Consider the following 24,088-nt stretch of genomic DNA (forward strand, 5'->3'; position numbering starts at 1 on the left):
ACTGGAAAGTTCGATAGCGCCTGTATAAAAGCCGACGCGCTTGACCGCTTGTCAGTTGATCGACGGTCGACGCTCTGTTCGCCCACGGCCGCTGGATAAAAAAGCGCACGGTACGGCCTGCCGCGTCGGGCGGCTTTCTATGGGAGAGCGCGTGTCGGCCCTAGTTGCAGTTGCGGCCGCTGCGGCGCGACTGGGCGGGGAAGGGGAAGCGGGTGCCGGCGGCTCCGTTGGAGCAGCAGCCGCAGCAAATTAGTTGGTGGTGGTCCCAACAGCGGTCTCACTCAGCTGTTCTAAGCGTTTTTTTTCCCATCTCATCTATCACAGTCAAGACATACCATGCATACAGTTGAGTCCGTTCGCGTAATCTGGTTCCTGGCATTTCTTTTTTCCAGGACTAGCTTTTTGCTTTGTGTCTGAAAAAATATTCCGCAATTATATGGCGCTGAATGTGTGAAAAAGTGGTTGTTATATTTATGTGCGTGTAATGAATGCATCGTTTGTTATTTTAACATATTCATTTCCGTGACATTTCTTCAGCACCTTTCTGAAAATGCTTGACAAGTATTTATTTGAAACATCTGACAATACATGTTCATGTTCTTTATACACAGGAAGTGCATGTAAAAACATACGTTGAATCTTTTTCATGATGTCTGATACATGATACTGTGCCGAAAAGTAATTCAGCTTCGGATGCTTGATACTGGCGGATTCTACGAATATAGTGACGCACTCCTCGTAACTTTGTTGAAAAGGCTGCTGAATTATATATTCATTAGAGAGTGCTTGCAAATATTCTGACAGTTCTTAGCAGGGCAATGTCATCAAATTGATGTATATGTAAGGCCGATGACTTGAGTGACTAATATCTCGAAGAATCAAGCTACGACTGAAGTTTTTTTTTTAACTCAAGATACAAAACCACGAAATGGCGGGGATCAACTGAAGCTATATATATATCTATATATATATATATAGATATATATATATATATATATATATATATATATATATTATATATATATATATATATATTATATATATATATACATGCGTGACAATATATTTTATATTTATATTTTTATATTTAAACAAGTATACTATAGTAGCACGCAAACCCACGGCTGCTGCAGGACAGTCAAGTACGTACCTTTGTTGGAGCGAGCACGGATGCCTTTGTAGAAAATATTAATAGAAAAATAAACAGTACTAGATGACAGAACCGCATAAGGGAGACTGCCAGAAGACAATCACGTTGGTGCGCAACGAAGATTCGCCAGTGCCTGTACAGCGGCTAACGTCAAAGGAGCAAAACGAAAGGTTTTATGGTCTGCACAGACTGGAAGTAGACATGGGAAGCCAAAATTTGGGCTCACAAGCTGGAGGCATAACAAAACAATAATAAAAATTAAGAAGAAAACAGAGACAAGTATAAGAAACGTTTACCCCTTCCCCCCCCCCTTTTTTTTTACTTAATTCGTCCCTGTGAGTCGCTCGCAATGTGTGTGTTGGCTGCCACGTATATTTGTTTGAAATGAAATCTTGTCGTCGCCCACCAGCCGCTTTTCTGCACTTTTTTTGTCTCTGCATGTTTTGCTGAGGTAAGATCGAGTCTGTGCCCCGTACCGCTAATGACCACAGACAACCCAACTCTCTGAATAAAAGGGATAGACGTGCTTTTCACGGCAACCAACATCAGTACCACATGGCATTGCCGGGCAACGCACGCCACCGCAACGCAACAGCGTTCGTAAACAACCGGAACCGATGACAAAGGTGCCGCGGGCTGAAAGGTGGGAACTAAAAAAAAAAAATGAGAGATAAGAGAAAACGGGAAGGTGGTGTCACGGCCGCCGGATTTCAACAACGTTTGCAACAAGCCGTCGTTTGCAGCTAGCAGGGATGAGCCCTGAATTCATAATAAATAAAATAACTTCTCACATTTTGTCCAGATTTTATGTTCACTGTTGAATTCATTACACGATCATGAAAACGGCGTAACGGGAAGAGACATAAATACTGAAAAGCGCAGGAATGCAAGCAGTTGTGTTCGTGTGTTTTTCAGCCTTTTCATCACCCTTTCCGTCTGACCGTTTTCATATTAATTAATCTGTAACAGCTCGCCCAATTAATTGTCAGTATTGAAGATGTAGTCACTGAAATTTCAAAGTTACTCGAGTCTCCTTCTATGAGATGGTCACACATATGACAAGCATTATTTCATGGCAGTTGCATGCCATACCGTACCGTATGTATACTATAAACATGCTTGGATAAAGGAAGAAGTTTATCTTATTTTGTGTCAAATAAACAGTGGCCGCTGCAGTTTCTGAGATCCCTTTTTTGAAATGAAATGATTAAATCTGAAGCTACATACCCTGAGCCAAAATAAAGAATTTCGATGCATTCTTTGTTTTGGTGCAGCTCCTCTAGGTTGGTTAGTTGTAGTCTTCTAGGATACCAGAAAAATATGCCCACGCGATTACTTCCGCAAAAAACGCGATGGGATCGCGAAGTTGTATCTTTGGCAAGGCAAGAACAAAAATTCCCAAGCGCTGCAAGAATCTACAAGAAATATCGGTGATTAACTGATGTGTACACGCTAGATAAATTTTAGAAGATTTCGGGCGTCACATGAAGACGCACGCGCTCAAGCATAACTGCCGCAAGCGCGCCGCGCATGTGATCTCGCGGGCGTCCGCGAAACCCGTCCCCGCTCGGTGGCGCCGCGGCGGTGGTCCGGGAAACTAGGCCCGTCACGCCGGTTTCGGAGCACGCGGCAGGCCGTACCCGTGCGCTTTTTATCCAGCGGCCGTGGTTCGCCGCTATCAGTGTATTACTGTAGTTTGACTTTCAGTTTCCCGGCCGCAAGTTCGGCCAAATAAAGAGATTCATCTCGGACGTGCTGACTGCTGCCTTCGTCGACGTCACGACCACGTGACATCTGGTAGAGGTGCTGCTTCATGATCCGGACGCCACCGCGGGGCGCTGACCCAAGCCCAAGCCGCGGAGAAGACGACGCTGAAGACAACCCGGATCGTTGAACCAGCCGTCGGCAGAATTGACTACACCCTGAGTACGGGCTCCTTCCCGAAAACACCAGGCAGCCCAAGACCGTCACATCGACCGCCGAGACGATGACAGCCCCCCTGCCGCCTACAACGGTCGTGATGCAAAAGCCAAAGGAGCCACCGACTTTCCGTGGATCGTCGTTTGAATACCCGGAGAGCTGGCTGGAGACGTACGAGCGAGTCGCCACCTTCAACCATTGGGACTCTGAAGAGAAGCTGTGCCACGTGTATACTTCTATCTAAAAGACGCCGCGAAGACGTCGTTCGAGAACCATGAATCGAGCCTTCAAACCTGGGACCTCTTTCGGACGACGTTCCTTAAAGGGACACTAAAGGCAAATAACAATTTATGTTAGAGTGAAAGCCCAATGTATGACAACTTCTAAAACGGCAATATTATCAACAGCAGTGCCCTACTTACCGAGAAATTAAGCTAAATGTATCACATGACGAGCACCACGAGTGGGACATTTTCGAAGTGATCCCGATGACGTAGGGAAGTCGGCCTACAATAAATCACTAGTAATCAAACTAGCAGCAGTAAAAAAAGAACATTACGAGCATCAAAATACGTAATAAAATGCTGTTTGTTCGTTTCCGCTTGATTCATGGAAAACAAAACCTCCGTGGCGTTGCCATGGGGAACGGCGCGCGTGGTTCAGAGGTTCCGTTTTCGCCGAGCTGTGCCTCGCCCGTCTCAGTGGTAGTTTCGGGATCGCGTACTGCCGTGCGTGTTTTGCACGCTCGTGAAGGTCGCTCTGACAGAAAGTTCGACAAAATGCCGCATGCGTGTGATATTGCCGGATGCCCAAATGGTGCACAACGCCAGTGCTGCAGCAAGGAAACAGGTGTGTCTTTTCACTGGGTGCCGCGGAATGAACCCTTACGCTCGAAGTGGCTTAGTGTCATGCCAATGCGCCAGTGTGCTAAACAGTCAAAACCTCTGCGCGTGTGCTCGCTGCACTTTCGTACTGAGGATTACGAGACCAACCGCAACTTGGTGACGGCTTTGAATGTGCCCATCCGAGCAAGTCTTTGCCGCAGCGCCAATGTTGCTACTGTGGGTCCCGCTACTTCCGCTCGGCTGCTATTAGTGTCGGCGGCCGCGCAGTAAAAGCGGGCAACGTTGGGCATGGCAACAGTGACGTATGAGAGTCGTATTTTCAGGCGGGAGATTTGAAGCGCGCTAACGCGATGCGGACCACTAAAAACGTGATTTTATTTCAAAATAAGCACTTCCTTGGCACAAAAGCAGCGCTACGAGGTTTCTGGACCGCTATTTCAACAAGCAACGTCGACTTAATATTTGCCTTTAGTGTCCCTTTAATACCTTTGCGAGCATCGTCCGCAAGGAAAAGGCCGCTGCTTTGCTGGAGACAAGAGCGCAGCTACAGAATGAGAGCGTCACCATTTACACGGAAGAGATGACGCGACTTTTCCGCCTGGCCGACGCTGCCATGCCTGAGGAAAAAAAGGTCCGCTTCCTTATGCGAGGAGTGAAACAAGACCTCTTTGCAGGATTTGTGCGGAACCCACCGAAAACAGTCACCGAATTCCTCACCGAGGCCACAACTATCGAAGACACTTGACATGCGGACGAAACAATACAACCGCTCTCCGCTGTCTGCAACCTATTCCGAAGTGCACTCGCTGGCCACCGACGATTTGCGCGAAACCATCAGAGCGATTGTGCGGAAGGAGCTGCACAAACTGTTGCCTTCGCCGCAGCATCAAGTGAATTCAATCGCCGACGTTGTCCGCGAGGAAATCCGGCAATCGCTTGGAATTCCCGAAGCACCGCAGGCTCAGCCGGAAGCCATGAACTATGCTGTTGCAGCCCGACGCAACGCCCCCCCCCCCCCCTCCTCGACCACATCAAGAAGCCGCGCCGCCGCAGCAGTTCCGCCGCCACCACCACCGACGCCATACCGCCCGCCGACCCGACAACAGTGCGCCCCCCGAAAGACCGACGTTTGGCGTGCCCCTGACAACCATCCACTCTGCTACCACTGTGGGGAGGCCGGCTACACGTACCGCTACTGCAAATACCGACAGATGGGGCTAGGCGGATTCACTGTCAACGCGCCGCGCCCACAGCCAGGCAAACGGCCTCGCGACACATCGACGACTACCTCACCGGAACACAGTGGCAAGAACGACGACCTTCCCGCTCGCCGTCGCCCGGCCGCTACATGTCACCGCACCACCGGCAGTACACTGGCCCGAACCGGGACCGGTCGCCTAGCCCGTATCCGGGAAACTGAGGGCAGCAACCGATGGAGGTGCGGTTGCTGCACGACGAAATGCCGAAGATCCTCCGCGGCGGCCGCCGACGACAACGCGACGAGACCTGCAGAACACGACGCGAGGCAGACGAAGCCCTGCCGACGAAACCTCGCGGACCGAAGAAGGCCTGACGGCGCAACGGGAAAGCAGTGGAACAAACCGACGTAGCCGTGACCCAACGCCACGACCTAACTGCAACGCCAGACGACGAACTAGCGACCTCGACGTTCTCATCGAGGGCCACAACGTCAACGCGCTCGTTGACACTGGGGCCGACTATTCCGTCATCAGTGGGACATTCGCCGCCAAGCTGAAGAAAGTAAAGACCGCTTGGAGTGGACCGGAAATCCGGACAGCTGTAGGCCACCTGATAACGCCGATTGGTGTCTGCACGGCGAGAGTCACCATCTATAACCGGACTTATCCTGCGAGCTTTGTAATCCTACAAAACTGCTCCAGGAATGTGATACTTGGAATGGACTTCTTAAGTGACCACGGCGCTGTCATCGACCCGAGGTCTGAGTCGATAACACTAACCTCAGAAAAAGCGCTCCCGCCCCACGCGACGCCAGGGAACCATGCATTGAATGTGATAGAAGAGCAGGTGAACGTTCCGCCGCGCTCCAGCGTCATTCTTTCCGTCGGCACCGAAAAACCTGCGAATTTTGAAGGCGTCATCGAGGGCGATCAGCACCTACTCCTGAACCGTCGAATTTGTGTCGCAAGAGGTATAGCCGAGCTGCGTGACGGTAAAGCAAAGGTAGTGCTGACAAACTACAGCCAGGAATATAAGCACCTCAACATTGGTACGACGCTCGCCTACATCGACGAATGTGCGGCCGCCAGCAATGCCTTCGCCCTCTTCGATGCTGCCGAACCTGCTTCGACGAATCGAGGTCCCGAACCAGTTTTCGATGTCAATCCGAGCCTACCGAAGGTCAAGCAGGACCAGTTCAAAACCTTGCTCCTGCAATACAAGGACTGCTTTTCATCGTCGTCCAGACTTCGACAGACACCGGTCGCAAGACATCACATCATAACAGAAGAAAGTACCAGGCCACTTCGTCAGAGCCTGTACAGTTTCGACGCGATAATGTAAGGCCATAAAGAAACAAGTCGACGAAATACTACACGACGACATCATCCAGCCTTCAGAGAGTCCGTGGGCGTCACTCGTGGTGTTAGTGAAGGACGGGACACTGCGCTTCTGCGTTGATTATCGGCGCCTGAATAAAATCACGAAGAAGGACGTGTACCCCTCCCACGGATAGACGACACCCTGGATCGACTTCATAACGCGACGTACTTTTCGTCGATGGACCTCAAGACCGGCTATTGGCAGATCGAAGTAGATGAAAGAGACCGAGAAAAGACCGCTTTTATAACACCCGACGGCCTCTTTGAGTTCAAGGTCATGCCTTTCGGTCTTTGCTCAGCACCTGCGACGTTCCAGCGCGTCATGGACACCGTGCTGGCCGGATTGAAGTTGCAGACGTGCCTTGTGTACTTGCACGACGTCGTCGTGTTTTCCTCGACCTCCGACGAGCGCCTCCGGCGGCTTGAGGCAGTACTTCAAGCCAGTGCCTCCTCTATTTTTCAGTGCCTGGGCGAACGCTCTCCTCGGGATGTCGAGCGCGCGCTCCGCGTCCGCTCACCGCTGCCGCGTGGTGGCGCTGTGCAAGTAGACTACGCGAAGCTGGCGCTGAACGGCCGCGCGTATCACGAAGCTCACGAATTCGTGTATGCATCCGAGTTTAATTGCATTTGTGCTTCTTGCAGGCTTTCACAGGTACAAGGGGATGGAAAGAAACGCGAACATAGCGGCGCGCTGTTTTCATCACGCTCTAACCGTAGTGGCAATAAAAAGATACTAGATGGTCTTTTATTGTGTCGTCGATGACGTCGTGTTCTCATCAATCATCCAGGCTATAACCACTTGAAAATAGATGCGAAACATCAAAGAATGCAGATGCCGCATGTTCGCGCGTCTTTCCATCCCCACTGTAAGTAGTCCGTCTGCCGACTGTCAGGTCGTGCTGCCGGTTCGATACTTGCACTCGAGTTTGACAGTATTCGCGTTTTATTTTCTATTTCAGGCTATTGCAACCGCCCCAATGACTATCTATGTCATACTGTTGTGTTCCACTCTGCAAATGAACCTGAAAGAAATTACGACTGTCTTTTTTTTATTTCCCTTTATTGATAAAGAAACAAAAATCTCACAGGGTCCCTTATGCATTCATCTAAGACGACTGAAAGGCGAAAGCCATCTTCTTTTTCTTCTAGTCAATGTATTGAACATTCCCTGCCTCCCTCCGAGATATTTCTGCGCCCTAACGTGGTTTTCTTGGTCTCAAGGATCGGAGGCAGTTCAAGCTTTCTGCACAACAGCGGAGGCATGCACTGCCTGCGTGATCAGCCCATTTTTGACCCAGCGACGATGTAATATGACGACGTCACGTTATGTGACGTCACGATGATGTCACAAAATCTTATCTGTGACGTCATATGATGACGTCATCATGTAATTATTTTTTGTATCACTCGGGCTGACGCCGCCGACGGTCAATTTTCGCGTTTGATGAGGCATCTAAGGCTTTCGCCTTAATACACTGTTCGGCTGTCGTTCCATGAAATTCCAGCTGCCGCTGGTGTTTGGTAGAGGTGGCTTGCAGTAATTAGGTGGGATAATTGGTCTCCTAACACATCTTCAAACTACACTAGAATATGCAGCCGTCGTTTACGACGTGAATATTTCATAGAGTATAAGAAGCGGCGGCTTACGAAGGATGCAGTAGCATCACTCTTTGCAGACTACCCTTCACGTTTGCAGCCCAAGGTAACAACTGAATCAAGCATGGCAAGTATCCCTAAACGTGACCGTGTTGCGCCCGAACAGTCAACGAATGCATGTAGTACCAGTAGCAACGCTGCCTCACGATCGCCGTCATGTGCATGCAGCGCTGACATTAGGTTCCGAAGCTGAAGAATCGGAGCCCATGGACACTAAATGCGCTACCGGCGAAACAACCGACAATCATTATGTATATTGTGACTGGAAGCGGCTTAGTGACATTTCATGCTCTTTAGCGCATGAACTCATGGCTTGCGTATAGTGTGCTACACCAGTAGACGGTAGCACGCATCGGGGAACTTTAAGCGCCCAAGCTTTTAGTATTAGCTCCTGGCAAATGCTGCTTTCAAAAATCGACTTTCAGACAGTGAATAACCGACTCTCAGTCAAGCGAACGTAACAGGGACAAAACAATTTCCCGCGCATCACTGGCATGCGCTCTCTGGAATCGGGCTAGCAGACGCGCGAGCGTCTCGATCAAATAGCCGCGAAAGACACATGCCTTCGAAATGGGCTGGTTGTCCAGAACGACAAGTGCTTCATGATTCCAGTTTACAAGTTTTCATTATACCTTGAACAACGCGAATACAGCCGAAAACTGAACCATATAGCAGCTTCGAATGCAGCTACGGCATTCGTTTCCGCGAGCGACGACGCGACGGCTGGTCTACTACGGTGGCGGCGCCCTGCGGCTAAAAGCCGCACTAACGCCGACGGTCGTTTCCCATTGCGCTCCGCTCCTTCGCCCAGGCACAGAAAAATAGAGGAGGCGCTGTTCAAGCAATCAAGACCTCTGGACTGACTCTGAAGCCAGCAAAGTGCCGATTTGCGTACGACGAGTTCTTGTTTTTGGGTCATGTGATCAGCAAGTCTGTAGTGCGCCCAGACCCGCGGAAAACAGCTGCCATCGCCAACTTCGCGCCACCCACCGACAGGGCCGTGCGCCGATTTCTCGGCTTATGCGCCTATTACAGACGCTTCGCCAAAAACTTTTCGCGGATCGCCGAAGCACTGACGCTTCTCACGAAGACTAACGTGGAATTCAGGTGGGAAACGGCGCAAGCGCAAGCATTTTAAGAACTTAAACGACGCCTGCAGACGCTCCCCATACTTGCGCATTTCGACGATGCGCCGATACGGAAATAAACACCGACGGAAGCAGCGCGGGACTCGGTGCCGTCCTTGTGCAAAAGACTGACGGGCTTGAAAGGGTTATCAGTTATGCTAGCCGGTCACTATCCAAGGCAGAAGCCAACTATTCCACAATAGAAAAGGAATGCCTTGCCATCCTATGGGCTGCGTCAAAGTTTCGCCCCTACCTCTAATGACAGGCCCTTCAAAGTTGTCAGTGACCATCACGCCTTATGTTGGCTAGCTAACTTGAAGGACCCTTCAGGTCGTCTCACCCGATGGAGTCTGAGGCTTCAAGGATTCGACATTACCGTCGTGTACAAGTCCGGACGAAAACACTTTGACGCTGACTGCCTGTCTCGTGCCCCCGTCGACGCGCCGCCGCAAGACGACGATGATGACTGCTTCCTCGGAACTATAAGTGCCGACGACTTTGCCGAAAGGCAACGAGCCGACTCGGAACTGGGGGGCCTTATGGGGTACCTCAAGTGCAAGACCACCGTTGTTCCGAAGGTGTTCAAGCGAGGACTGTCGTCGTTTTTCTTACGGAACGGCGTTCTCCTGAAGAAGAACTTCACGCCACTTCGAACCGACTACCTTCTTGTCGTGCCCTCATCATTGCGACCAGAAGTCCTCCAGGCTCTACACGACGGACGACCCAACGGCTGGACACCTCGGTGTTTCCCGCACGCTCGCCAGAATACAGGAAAAATACTACTGGCCACGCCTTGCTGCCGACGTCGCCCACTACGTTAAAGGCTCTGTTATACTACGACGTCCGACGCGAGCGCCTGCGAGCACGTTGCGTTTCGTCACGCCGAGCCGGCGACGCTACGCCAGGCGCGAATCGGTCTCCGCTACAGACAAGCCGGCTCCAACGCGGCGGTGCGATGGCATCTAGAGGAGCGCATGCGCAGTAAAGCGAAGAACGCGCCGCGCCACCTGTCGGGAACCGACGAAACAGCCCGCGAAGCAGGTTCCTGTACCAGTATTGAAAGTTGGGCTAGTTGGGCTAGTTGGTACCAACTAGCCCAGCTTTCAATACTGTTGCAATATATTTCTTGAACACAGGGCTCTGTCCAATGTAGTAATCTTAACCTTTCCGATGAAGGTAACCTTGCTTCTCTGATAGCACTAACGGTGTGTAGAGCAAGGACGGTTGCGTGGCATCGTAGACAAGGGAGGTGCCCACCTGACCTTGGCGCACTGTTTGGAGCGTTACAGCCATCACCTGGACATGCACGCAAGGCCTGCCGTGTTTTGAACTCCGAATTGTGGCGACAAGTGCGTTTCTTCAAGGACAAGCTACGAGTGTTGTGTGGATTCGGTCGCTCTTCCAATTGTCAGCAACGGCATTACAGGGACTGGATGAAGACCGCGGAGCAAGCAACTGAGTTCCTTTGGGCTCGAGTGCTCCTACAGCTTCCAAAGAAAGACCAGAGAGCACAGGTCAGTGGAAAAGTGTTGGTTCTAGGCCAGACAAAACTCCCCGAGGAAGTGAATGAGGTGCTGCGGAGAGGCCCGAAGATCGCATGCGAGCCAACCCTGTCGCCGCCGGAGAAGGTTTCAATGTCCAGAGGTGTTTCACGTGGTGTTACGGATGAACTGCGCCCAGGTTGTTTGTCTGAGTGCATTGACGTACTTTCCAGGACGGAAACTCATCCACGTAAGTCACAGGACATTGTACGTGTGGCGAACTACCTTGTACAGAATCAGCTAAGTTTGGCAATTTCTGACAAGGAAGGCTTCTTTGTAGTAGCTCCTGAACAATTGTTTTTGGAAAGGGCAAATACCGCAATACAAAAAAAATTTTGTTCCCCAGAAGGTGCAGCTAAAGAAAGTCAAAGAACAAGCATTTAATTTGCTCGAGCGACTTGGCCTCAACGCCTTGCTGAAAGCGTTAAGCAGGCTAAATCATTACACCTTGAAATTTTTTTCAGCGCAAAAACACACAAGCCTGAAGTACCGTTCAGGGCCATAATCTCTGAGAAAGGGACTTGGCAGTACAAGGTGTCTTCTTGCCTACAGAATATGCTCGCCCCACTTAGCCTCAATGATCCGTTCCTGATAAAGAATTCCGAGGAGATAGTCCAGTTTTTGTCTAGCAATAACCCAGGTAATCACAAAGCCATCAGTATTGACGTAGAAGATCTATTCTATTCGCTTGAACAAGCCGAACTGTTACGCTGTGTCAGAGAAGCGGTAACTGAACACAATGATGAATTCAATTTCACACAAAGATGTGGTATGTCAGTGGAATCTTTCCTTGAATTGTTAACGTTCTATCTGATCAATACTTTTGTGAAGTGGAAGGATTCTGTGTTTATCCCCTTCAGTCACTGTGTACACAATTGTGTACGCGAACTTCGCAGGCGCATCACACGCCGCGTGTTTCTTCAAATTGCTTGAAACTCAGAGTGCACATTCGTGCAAGCTTCCTGAGTGGACAGCTAGCGGTCATTTAACTTCATTGTGCTGTGCATTGCTGCAGAGGATCACTTTGCTGGAGACATTACCACGTTAGACGATCCTTCGACGTGCCGCTTTCCAGGACCAACGTCAAAAGTATTTTTTTTTTCTCCGCTCGAAACGGATACAACTAAAAAACAAACTGTCCATGCATTTCGGGCCTAATAGTTGATTTTTTTTTCTGCAAGTATTGAAGCTGACCGATGGCAGAATAATTAGATAATGAGTTACATGCTAATTAACATTAATTACTAAAACTCACAAAAAACAACACATTACTTCATTTTCTTTCTTGGAATGTAATACTGAGTGCTTTCGAATTATGCCACGCGAATTTGACGCATTTGCAGACAGTGCATCATAATTCGTGACTGAAGGGGATAATACAGAAAAGTGGAGTCTGTATAGGTTCCCGAGTAGCTCCTGCTCTGAGTGACATATACTTAAGCAGCGTTAATAGAAAGCTCCAATGCCACCTCAAGGATTTAGCAGGGACGTTGTTTCGTTATGTCGACGATTATCTGGTGTTTTTTCCGTGTAGTAACTACAACAGGAGGGCAACGGACATATTGAAAGTTTTTAGAGAATACGGTAAGGGCCTGAAGTTCACCCTTGAACTTATAAAGGAAAACAATTTACAGTTCTTGGATTTGAACCTATCATTTGAGACTAATCATGTTTGTTGGCGCTACCTTCCGCGATCTCAGAAACCAGTCCTCCCATTTTCCTCGAATCATTCAAAGGTAGTGAAAAATGGAATTGCTTACTCGGCCTTAAGATCAGCTGTAACCAAGTCTTGTGCACACGGGATTGAGCACAGCTTCACAGCACAGATTAAGAGGCTCGAAATTGCCGGGTACCCTACACACGTGCTAGCTACGTGCACTGAAAAGCTAATAAAATTTGTAAAAAGTCCGGATCTTTTGAATAGAAACAAGTTAAAACAAGAAGAGTACAAATCAGTAGCAGTACTACCGTACGTACATAAAATGTCGCATGGCTTGAGCAATGTCGGCCGCAGGTATGGGGTAAAATCAGTGTTCTCAGCTCCTGAGAAACTTTCTAGAATTTGCCCAATGGTTCGGAGGAAAATGGAGCGAAATGACAATGACAGAAGTGACTGTGGAATTAAGCATGTTTCCTCATTTGTGCCCTGCAAGAGCGGTATTGTGTATCAGATCCCACTTACATGTGGGCGGTCATACGTGGGCCAAAGCGGCCGATGCATCAATGTGCGCTTAAGAGAGCACAAAAATTCGCTAAAAAATCCTAACGCTTCGCATCTGGCATCGCATTGCAACACGTGTGGCTGCACACCTGTCTTTGCCAATGCAAAGATATTGTCAAAACATAGTTCCCAGACCACTAGAGAAGTGATAGAGGCCTTTCATATAGTTTCTCAGGAGCTGAGAACACTGATTTTACCCTGTAAACAAAAATTAGCCGAGATGGGAGCTTTTCCAGCATATGGGCCCCTAAAACCCCCTTGCCCCAATCATTAACTCCGTGGTAGCGGAGTGAAGTCGGCACATGTCGTCGTAAAACGCCCCTTGCTTAATGAGGGAGTTTATGAACGACATGACCTTGTTAAACTCCGCACGGAGTTTTAGATCACGTGGTTAGAAACTCCCTATGGGAGGTTTAAAAAGTATTTTTGGTTGTGACGTGCGTGTCACGTGGTTAGAAACTCCCTATGGGAGTTTTAGAAACCATTTTTGGTCGTGATGTGCGTGCGTGTGTGAATGTGCGTGTGTGTACGGGCATCTGTTTGCAGCGAGGATTTGCAGCGAGGATTTGCAACGGCCGGTTGGTTTGTGTAGACGTGTAGGACTATTTTCTCCACTGAACCGTTCTGATCAGAGACAAGTTCAACTCGCGCCAGCGTCCGACCGCGAACACATCGAGCTGGCTGTCCCGTGTTTATTCTCCCGTCAAGCGGCAATGCCCATGCACACGCGTGCAAGCCTCCGACACGCCACAGATACCTCGCTTCAACGTGCCGAGTTACGAAGAAGTGCGAAGAATAATTTCATCGGTAACAAAAGTAAGCTGTTGCGATCGTCAGCGGGTTGTTTCTGAAGTTTCACCGGCTAAAACTTTGAAGCAGTAAGAAGTAGGCTTCGCTACGTCGTCGGCATCAAGCCGGCCGGCGGCCGGTGTGAGAGCTGCGCCGGCGACGCGCTCGCCCCGACCACCGGCAACGCTTGCTTCTCGGAGTGTCACCGAACCGATGTTTCACCGGCTGCAACTTCTAAGCGGTAAGAAGGCTTCGCTACGTCGTCGGTACCAAGCCGGTGGCGTAGCGAACTCGCACCGCCACACCGGTCGCCGTGGTGAGTTCTACGAGCTCGCACCGGCCACCGGTGAAGCAAAGAATATGTTTCACAGAAAATAAAAGCTGCTGGAATGAATAAGTTTAAATTGTCTCTTTTGCGCCATGCAACCACCGCTGTCAAACGTCTAGCGAGAAGGCGAGCGCCGATACGAGACAGATTGAACCAACATACGACCGCCGATGCACTGCGAGCAACAGGAACCGCGACTGCGAGCCGTCTCGTTCGTTGTAAGTGCATCGCTCCGTAGCTTAACGCGGATAGCGGACTCGGATAGCGGCAGTGTGTGTGTAAAATAACGGCGACAAAAACTGTACAGCAGCAAGCATTTTGTGATTGCGAGCTGTCGTTCATCGTACAGCCGTGCCGTACTCCTGGGAGAGGCCTAGCGACGCCGTCGGCCACAACTCGGTTTACCGGCGGGGCGACGCGGTTCTTCGCCGGTGTTGCTCGTGAATGTCTGCCGCTGAAGCAATCGTGGATGGCCGCTCGTGGTTCGTGTACGATTATGTGCATTTTACAGACTTTTACCCCTGTCACACAGGGCAACTTAAGAGGGCTCACCAGCTCCAAAGCAACTCAGATTTGAACTTTTTGTGTCCATAGATGGCAGCACTTACACACCACAAAAAGGAGGTAAGTTGGAGTACACTCTAGGCGTGTAAATCTCACCAGGTCATGAAAGCTTGCGAAAAGGTCATTCCGCGCGCGAAAAGTAGTGCTGTTTGAAACTTGCCTGGGAATGCCTCAAAAAAGGGTGAACGCTGCTATGTTTTCCGCCAGCATAGCCGTAGCAAATGCGATGGGGGGGTTTTGCCGCTTTGTCCTCCCCGTACCGTTGTGGTGTAAGCCATTCCCTCCAACTTCTCCGTATCGCTACACCGCTCCCGCAGTAACCCAAACAATGGGTAGTGGCCTCTCTTCACAGTTCTCTGCCGCTTATTGTCAGAGGCTATGGAATACGTAGCTTGCATTGACGTCACTGTAGGCGCCATCTTCGTGAACAAACAGGTTGAGACGCAGGGTGAACTCTTGCTCGAACGCGCGGAGCAAGAAACGCTGACATCAGATTAGTTCCGTTGCCCCTCCAATCCTTTTCTAGGGGAGTGCTGTGTAGTAGCAGCACGCGATACCGACGTTGTTCCCAGTGTGCACGAATCCAGCAAGCAAGAAATGCCATCGAAGAACTTCAAGTACGGCAAACGTAAACGGCCAGCGTCAACGATTGCAAACGTCAGAAAGAGGCAAACTCTAGATAATGCATCTTCTTCTCACTGTGGCGGTGATCTCAGAGATTTATATGAAGATTCTTCGCCGCCAACGGTGAACATGCACAGCCCTAGGACGGCACAGTTTTGTGCCGACGATGAAGCCCTCACTGAAGAAGCGGAGGCGTCAGGAAGTTCCTTGTCATCCTCATTGATGAGTGCAACGGGATCATGCGAGCAACACTCCACAGACAAGAATATCAGAGTAGAGGCTGACATTCAAGGACGCCGGATTGTTGAAATTCAGCACCTCTTGAGCAGCTTGCAAAAGGTGGCTCTCCATGTTCCTTTCCAATGCACTCTGGCGGATATGGACTGTATATCTGAAAGAAGGCAAGGTCTTCGAAGCTCCCTGACTCTTGTATGCAGGATGTGCCGAAGAAAAGATGTCATACATACAAATACGCCACCTGAAGTTCAAACCTCAAGCGGCTGCGGTGACATCAACACAGCTGCAGTGTATGGAACAATGTCCATTGGCTGCGGTTTTTCAAACCTCAACGAACTGTTTGCATCCATGGATATTCCGGGAATGTCATCGGACACTTACGCAAAAATACAAGACAACGTTGGAGACTTTATCAACCAAGCCGCCTGGGATGAAATGAAGAAGGCTGGTGCAGAAGAAGCAAGGCTGGCAAGAGAATGTGGCGAAATAGACAATGATGGCGTACCCATGATAACAGTCGTCGCCGATGGTGCTTGGTCGAAGAGATCGTACAAGAACAAGTATGATGCTTCCTCAGGCGTGGTGAGTGCACAAATTTATTGAACCATATTAATTAAAAAAAGCATTCCTTTTAGTAAATAAACGATATTATAATAGCTCGCAAATAGGACCCCGTCAAGCATAAAACTGCTCAGATCAGGAAAACATGCATATCCTGTCGATTAATTTTAGTGTCCTTATGCATAACGTAGACAAACTGGTTAGTGCGTCCTTTCATTTCCGCTGTAGCATATGAGAAGGTGTTGGCCGAAATTTTTTTTTTTGACAAGGAAAACTTCATCGAGTTCGGCAAGGCGATGATTTTTCGTGTTTATTAGCGCATATGTCTACCTGACAAGATTGTATATGCAGTGGAGCAAATTACGCATTCCCTCTTCCGAATGACGCAGAAATAGAGAATTGCCAGGAATATCTGTCACGTTGCACAAAATGCTGGCTCATTAGCCAGATGCGCCATTATCTTGACCATAGCGCACACATATAGCACTGAAACTTGCTGTGCTCGTATTGCCTATAGCGTAAGCGAATTCAGCTAGAACTATAAATACTAAACAGCGCTGCCATCGATGTTATAGGTGTCTGATGACGCACTGGTGTATGTGAAATGGCATGGAACTGAATAATTATATTGCTTTTGTTTATTATAAGTAAACAACTATTTTGAGAGTTTGGCATCTCACTTCTAGTATTACGAACATACGCGAAAACAAGTGCAACTGCTATGAAAATATTTTAAGTGAAGCAGAGGTCTCCACCAAATGGCACTTTAGCAAGAACTCTATCTTATCTCTGAAATGCTTATCTGATGTAGTGATTGGCTGTGCACTGAGTAGAGCAATTTCATGGCTGATATTTGTATTGCTGTTTCAGGCTGCTATCATTGGACACAGAACTGGAAAAGTCCTCTACATCGGCGTGAAAAACAAGGTGTGTGCAATGTGTGCTCGCACTCCGCAAGGTGCTACTGCGAAGCCACATCAATGCGAGAAGAACTGGCATGGCAGCTCAACCAGCATGGAACAAAGTATTATCGTTGAAGGCTTCAAGAAAAGCGTTGAGCTGCATGGCATAAAGTACACAAGACTTATTGCTGATGGAGATTCAAGCACCTACCGGTCCATCATAGGAGCAGCACCATATGGAAGCCAGCAAGTTGAAAAAATCGAGTGCAGGAACCACATTCTTCAGAATTACGCAGGAAAAATTAGAGAGATCGCTCAAAAGAAGCGAGCGGAAAAGGTTTCAAAAAATCTTAAAAACTCTATTCTTCAAGCGGCTGTACGACTGCGGCATGGCGTTGCAACAGCGATTAAAGTCAGAGGCTCAGAAGATACCCCACTCTCAGAAAAAATCGAGCACCTCATTCAAGATATAGAGAACGGCCCAAACCATGTGTTTGGAGACCATAGTAACTGCGCTGACTACTTCTGTTCTGGAAGCAAAGCCGGGGAAGAAAACGTGTTTCCTGCAATCGTTCAAACTGGCATATATGAGGAAATTCGTGTTGTCATGAATAGGGTAGCCGCATCTCGTTCGGTCTTCGGCTTTAGTTGGTTTTTATACAAAGCTTATTTCTTATTACATAGTTTTTCTTTGTTTTCATTTGTACAATGTTATTTTTTTCTGCATCTAAGAAAGTTTTCTTTTTTTTACATTGGTGATTTGCATTGACATTCATATATGCTAGTGTTGCTTCTTATTGCTCATGATTGTGTTTTTTTTTTTTTTGTTTTTTTTTTGTGTTCTTGCCTACCGATGTTGTTGTAATGTAATGCGTGTTTTTCATCAACCTTGTTGTAACCGACTGTTTATTATGGACTACCATTGGGTGTTCAAACTGCTATGTATAACCCCCCCCACTGTAATGCCTAAATGGCGCTGTGGGTAAGAGAGTAAATAAATAAAAAAAAAAAAAAAACGCTGCAAGCCTCATAATGGACGTAGATAACAATGATGCCGAGCACTACAACTCCGTTGTGGCAAAGTTCGTTGGTGGAAAACGCATAAACTATTCGATGAAAGGGTCCTACAAAACAAGGTGTCTTGCTGCTTCTTTATCGGTGAACTGCAAAGGGACTTATCATGAAAAAATTGCCCGCAGAATTTCCGGCGGGAAGCTCGGAAAATGTACAGCTTCATTCGTGAAAGCGTCAGTTGCTCGAAGAAAATCAAAGCGAAAGCTGCCGAAGAAGGCACCATCAACCACACCACGCTCCCAGCGCCGAGTCAAAGAGCATCATCCTGGTGCTGATGTTGACTACGGTCTGCCAGACATGGAGCCTGGAGCTTTGGCAACTGCTTCTGAGAACTTCGTAAAATCGCTTTCGCTATCAGTTACAAGCATCGAAGACCTGCAGAGAGCAACATCGAAGCAGAGTGGATCTAGTCTGTGGAAACAGGAAAGGCGGAAGAGGTTGACAGCATCAGTTTTTGGCGCTATTTGTAAAATGAAACCAACGACTGGATGCGGACGCACAGTTGGAGACATCTTGTACAAGGAAATTAGTTCCGAAGCCATCAGGTACGGACGGGACCACGAGTGCGTTGCCCTGAGGCAGCTTGAAAAGGAGTGCAACGTTGTTGTAAAACAGTGCGGCTTGTTCGTAGACCAGGAAAACCCCTTCCTTGGAGCTAGTCCGGACGGTCTGATTGGGGAGGACGTCCTCGTGGAAGTGAAGTGTCCATACTCAGCGAGGGACCTTACTCCACTAGAAGGAGTCCGAGCCAAAAAAATAACATACTGTACGGAAAACGAGGACGGAAAATTGAAGCTTAAGTCCAATAGTAACTATTGGTATCAAGTGCAAGGTCAGATGAATATATCTCGTCGTCAGAAATGCCTTTTCGTGGTGTGGACAAAAAACGGCATAAGCATTGAGGCAATATCCAGAGATGAAGTCTTTTGGAAGAATGAGATGTTCCCCCGGCTCAAAACATTTTACATGCACTGCATGCTACCAGAGCTCGTGGACCCAAGGAGGAGCCGCGGCCTTCCAATTCGCGAGCCTGATCATATCACGGAGGCGCAAAAGAACCGTTTACTCAAGCAGGCTTTGAAGAAGACGTCTAGAAATGGAGACTGCCAATAAATCACCAAGCAATCCAGTTGTGACAATGCTCTAGCGCACCTGTTGAAATTGCGACGCACGTCAGGAGTCGTACGTGTTTCCTCACACCAATGCTGTTGTTTATGCTTAGGGTTGCCAATGCCGCTTATTGTTGGTCGATGACTGTGTCGTCGAGTGTTGAAGTAAAATATATGTTGGTGAATCAACAACTTTAATCATGCTCTTGCAAACGTGCCTTCAACCGAATGGAGACTACCCTGGAGACAATGTTAGAAAAGTAACCATGTGCTTTCGTTCATAGTTGCGCATATATTTGCTGTACAAGGTAATTAGGTTGTTTTTGAAACTCCTCTTTGTATTTGAGTGACACGTTTTTTTTTTATTATAATAAAAATATTTTCAAGAATGGGAAAATTCATTATGTTTCCGCTTCTTTTGGGCTTCCTTTGTGATGAGTATTTGCTTGTTTGCCCAGTAGCATCTGGAAACACTGTTTATGCTGATGCACAGGTGCACTGCATGAGGTGATAATTTCAATACATTTTCCACTGCGTGTAGAAGTTACTCGCCAGCACCGATCTCAGCGAATCTTTCTCGCTTATTCTTTCACTTCAAGATACAGCACTGCACGAGATTGGGCTTACCTGAAAGCCCGAGCACTCGAATGCCCCAGGGTACACTGTGATGAAGAGCGGGCACAGCAACGTTGGAGTAGGGCGTAATATGTGTATTTTCATTAAACTTCCTGAATGAAATGTAATTAAATAGCATCTACAAAGTACTAGATTTACTATTTTTACGCAGAACCCTCTTATCGCGATTCACAACTGACTATGCCGTAAAAAGCAACTTTCGTAAAAAAAAATTTTTTTCGGGCACGGCTTACGTTGTTTTCTCTCGGGGACACTGATCTGCTTCTGTGCCATCTAGACAACTTAGGTGATAAGATAGAATAGCTACTTTGAGAACAACAGTTGTAAGAAATTTCAAAATAAAAGGTTTGTACGCTTCTGCTTATTTATTATATTTGTTATATTGTGCGCTTCTCCCAGTTTTATATATTACATACAGCATGGTTTAGGCTAGCGTTTGGAAATTTAAGATGGCAAACGGAAAAAAAATTCCGTTACATACAAGCGAGGATAATGTTTGCCACGAGAACAAATTGAAGTATAATGTTTAAAAATTACATCGAAGGTGGTCGAACGCGAAGACGGGGTCAGTTCCCAGCACCATCTCCCCTAGTTGCCACGTTGTGAAAGGCGTGTGTCGAGTTATACACTTGACAGTGGCCGCTCAACATCAAATAATGTTTTCTTTCCAATGAACAAAGCTTGTTCTGATCTACGCATGCGTATCTGGCGCCTTGAAGGAGCAGTTCGCGGCAGCCGATCTAGCTATTACATCCTAAAATCCAGATTTGCCTGCTTGCCTGTGGCGTTTCTAAACAGCCACGGTGTCGCGCGTCTGCGTATTCCTGACCGACAGAACTGAGCGAAAGCACAAGAGCCTCTTGGCTAGTCTCTGCTGCAGAAGCCGCCACTGTCCCCCTTGCAACAGCAGTAAATTCCTGTGAGCGCTCAATAGGACGATTAGCTATGGACAAGGGGCAGTTTTCTGAACACCAAGGACCTCTCGGCACAGTGCTGCTAGCCCAAACGCTGTCGCGATGCCGACGCCGAAGAAACGCTGTTTTGTGTTTGGGTCACGCACCTGCATTAGCCTCGCATTCCACTCCATTGTCGCGGGGAACACGCTCGGGAGAAAAAGAGGCAGCACAGCCCCCCTCCACAAAAAACGATACAAAAAAAAAAAATACCGAAGCCTGTTTCAAGCTGACTCAGCAAGTCCCTCACCTTTCTACGCAGCGCACGAATACAGCCATATGAGAGGCTGGTGGTAGAGTGTAGGATCGCGGAATATAGGCAATACCAGGGGGAGCCACGTCGCGCCTCTTAAATTTGGCGCGAATTTTAAATCCAGACTGAAAGTACACACAGCACTTTCAAAGCCTGTAAAATGGAAACCAGAAGCTTGACATGCATGACAATTATACCATAACAATAAGGAAAGAAAAAGGGAGGAAATGTTGCGGAAGAAATTTAGATAACTAAGCTATTTTCTTCCGGAGACAACATGAAAGAGCGAGACGTTAAAATGTGCAATTTTTATGGATGTTTGCCTCTGGTTTGTAAAAAAATGAAAGCCTGAGGAAAATATCTGTCCGCAACATTTCCTCGATATACTAAAAATGAATGCAGTGCCGAAAACCCCTTGTAAATCTGACCAAATTTGGGCACGCTAGGGCTTCTCAAAATGCGCATGTATTCTCTATGGAAGCTCGCGCTGGTGAACCCTCTTAAGTGCACTTGGAGTGAGTGCACTTCGCCGGTAGTGTCATTTGCACGCTGTCACACAGGAACGCTTAGTGACACTCGCTGCAAAGTACACTTGCCGGCAAGTGCGTTCGCCAAACTCACTTCGCTGCGACGGAGTGTCTATCCTCGGCAGCAGTGGCTTGCAAATAAATACGCTAATGCAAAACGCGACGATCATGGTATTTTTAAACCATCGTTCTCGTTATCAGGAATACTGCCATGTATTCAAACAAATGATACTAAAACAAAAAACCGCGACACTCTCGCCCTCGGGCAGTTTGCGGTCACGTCCGCTAGGGGTATGCGGGAGCACATGCCGTGCAATGGCCGCGTCCGTCACGTTGTTTACTTCCTTGCACATGTGCAGGTCAGTCACTTTTTGGTCATTTGCAATGGCGTGTGCCACGGGTGCCCCTTCCGCGAAGACAACGTGGTCCGACGCAGAGACGCGGGCGCGCATACGCCTTTGGGAGGAGCAAATGATTGCTGCCAAAACACGCTCCAAACGCCCGCCACCACTACGCGTCCCTTCTGCACCGGAATCCGCCATTTTTGTTTTCGATTCGTCTTGGATATGATAATGTCTTGTCTCGGATCGCGATGACCAATGACGTTATGCGGTTGCAATATTAACTTCATTTACGCGCAAACTTCATTGTAAATTATGTTCATGCCTATAATAAGCAATTAAACTGCAAGCATTGCCAAAAATAACAAATATATGTTGGGCTACTGAACCACCAATTGCCACTGCCATCATTTCCAAAGCACACTTCTCTTTCTCGTGTAGCAGCGCGCCGCCAAAGTGACACTCTGCGAGCGTAAGTGCACTCGCTCAAAATGACACTAAATTTGCCAGTGTGACCGGGGTATTACGCACAGTACTGCTAAGGCGGATACATCCCATGCGACAGAGTGCCAGCGGATAATCAAAATTCGCTAATTAAAAAGGCGTTGAATGTTAGGCGGGTTTATAGTAAAAGATAGGTGTGCCTCAGTGGTATCTATAAGCCCACCGCAAATTTACACGTACGCCATGAATGTTTGTTGCTTAATTACACGGAAAAGAAGTGTCCCGTCTGAGCTACATTGGAGGTCAAGATGTGGTGCCTATATATACTCGGTGACCAAAGTTTGGTTGTGAAGCGCGGGTGGCGAGCGGTTGTCAGTGTGAGTGTTATATTGCTTTGCAAATGTTGTGTGCATGTTTGTGTACGTGTAATGGAATTTGCGTGTTTCGATGCTTATTTAATTAAAGATTCTCTGGTGCATGGTGCGACAGCGAAAAGCATTTTTTTTTTCGATGGTATAAAAATTTACTCCCATACTTACCTGGAAAAGCTCCCCTATGGATGTAAACAAATACTCCCATCAGTCCATCCAAAGCCTCCGTTCTTAAGGGGGATAAATTTTTTACTCCCCTGGACGGAGTATATAAAACCCCCATCGGGGCGTGCGCTAGAGGACAAGTCCATTTACTCCCATCTCGGCTTTTTTTTGTTTACAGTGTATCAACCGAATGGGTGACGCATGCGTAAATGAGGCATCGTTGTCTCTTACGGACAAGGAGCTCGCATATCTTCTCAAGCGTGTGCCGTTAGGTGATTCGCTGTTACTCTTTCCATCGGTTTTTTCACACTTCTGCGCAGTGTTGATATGTTTTCTGCTTTTACGTACATGTGTTCTTCAAATAAATCTTTTCAGTTGCGAGTCAGCGCTCGTCCGTGTCCCTTCTGTTCTTACCGTCTTCGTCGTTCCTCGCGCTGTACACAAACAGGTTCCTGTAGTACATGCGAGTCTGGCGCGAAATGCAGCAGGATCTATTCGGAGCCGAGCGACGCCCGAGCGCGCCAGCAGCCGTCGGCTGCATCGGCGGTCAGCCGACGCCGGACTATAGAGGGCTGTTTTTTGCTGACGTAACGTCGCCGTGACGCGCGCACGCGCGCGTCGACGTTACGCTGGAGTATATCAGTGCCTTAAGACTTGCCGAGATTGCCAGCGACGGAAGACATCACCGACTAGGCCAGCGGGACTTCTGCAGCCAATCGAACCACCCCACCGGCCGTTCCAGCAAATCGGGATGGACCTACTGGGGCCGACGTCGACTTCCGGCAACAAGTGGATCGTCGTAGCAACTGACTACCTCACCCGCTACGCCGAGACAAAGGCCTTGCCCAAAGGCAGTGCCGCCGAGGTAGCCAAGTTCTTCGTGGAGAACATCGTCTTGCGTCATGGCGCCCCAGAGGTCCTCATCACAGACAGAGGTACCGCCTTTACTGCGGACCTAACTGAGGCGATCTTAAAATACAGCGAGACGAGCCACCGCCGCACCACCGCCTACCACCCGCAGACCAATGGCCTCACCGAGCGTCTAAATAAGACCGTCGCCGACATGCTGGCCATGTACGTCGACGTTGAGCACAAGACGTGGGACGCCGTCCTTCCGTACTTGACCGCTTACAACACGGCCATCCAAGAAACGACGCAGATGACGCCGTAC

The 24,088-nt window shown here is 48.4% G+C and overlaps 2 protein-coding genes across 2 annotated transcripts in view; one reads left to right on the plus strand and one right to left on the minus strand.

Annotated features, from left to right (window-relative positions):
• LOC119389531 (cysteine/serine-rich nuclear protein 3) overlaps positions 1–24,088 on the minus strand; it is a 382,433-nt gene that overhangs the window by 296,096 nt on the left and 62,249 nt on the right. The gene's annotated exons all lie outside the window — the stretch shown is intronic.
• LOC125756965 (uncharacterized) lies at positions 15,882–19,231 on the plus strand. Its single transcript, XM_049412056.1, has 3 exons — positions 15,882–16,163; positions 17,013–17,069; positions 18,362–19,231. Exons 1-3 carry the CDS (start codon positions 15,882–15,884, stop codon positions 19,229–19,231), a joined length of 1,209 nt encoding a protein of 402 aa, XP_049268013.1.

The sequence above is a fragment of the Rhipicephalus sanguineus genome, chromosome 1, assembly GCF_013339695.2.
Source record: "Rhipicephalus sanguineus isolate Rsan-2018 chromosome 1, BIME_Rsan_1.4, whole genome shotgun sequence".
NCBI classification, from domain to species: domain Eukaryota; kingdom Metazoa; phylum Arthropoda; class Arachnida; order Ixodida; family Ixodidae; genus Rhipicephalus; species Rhipicephalus sanguineus.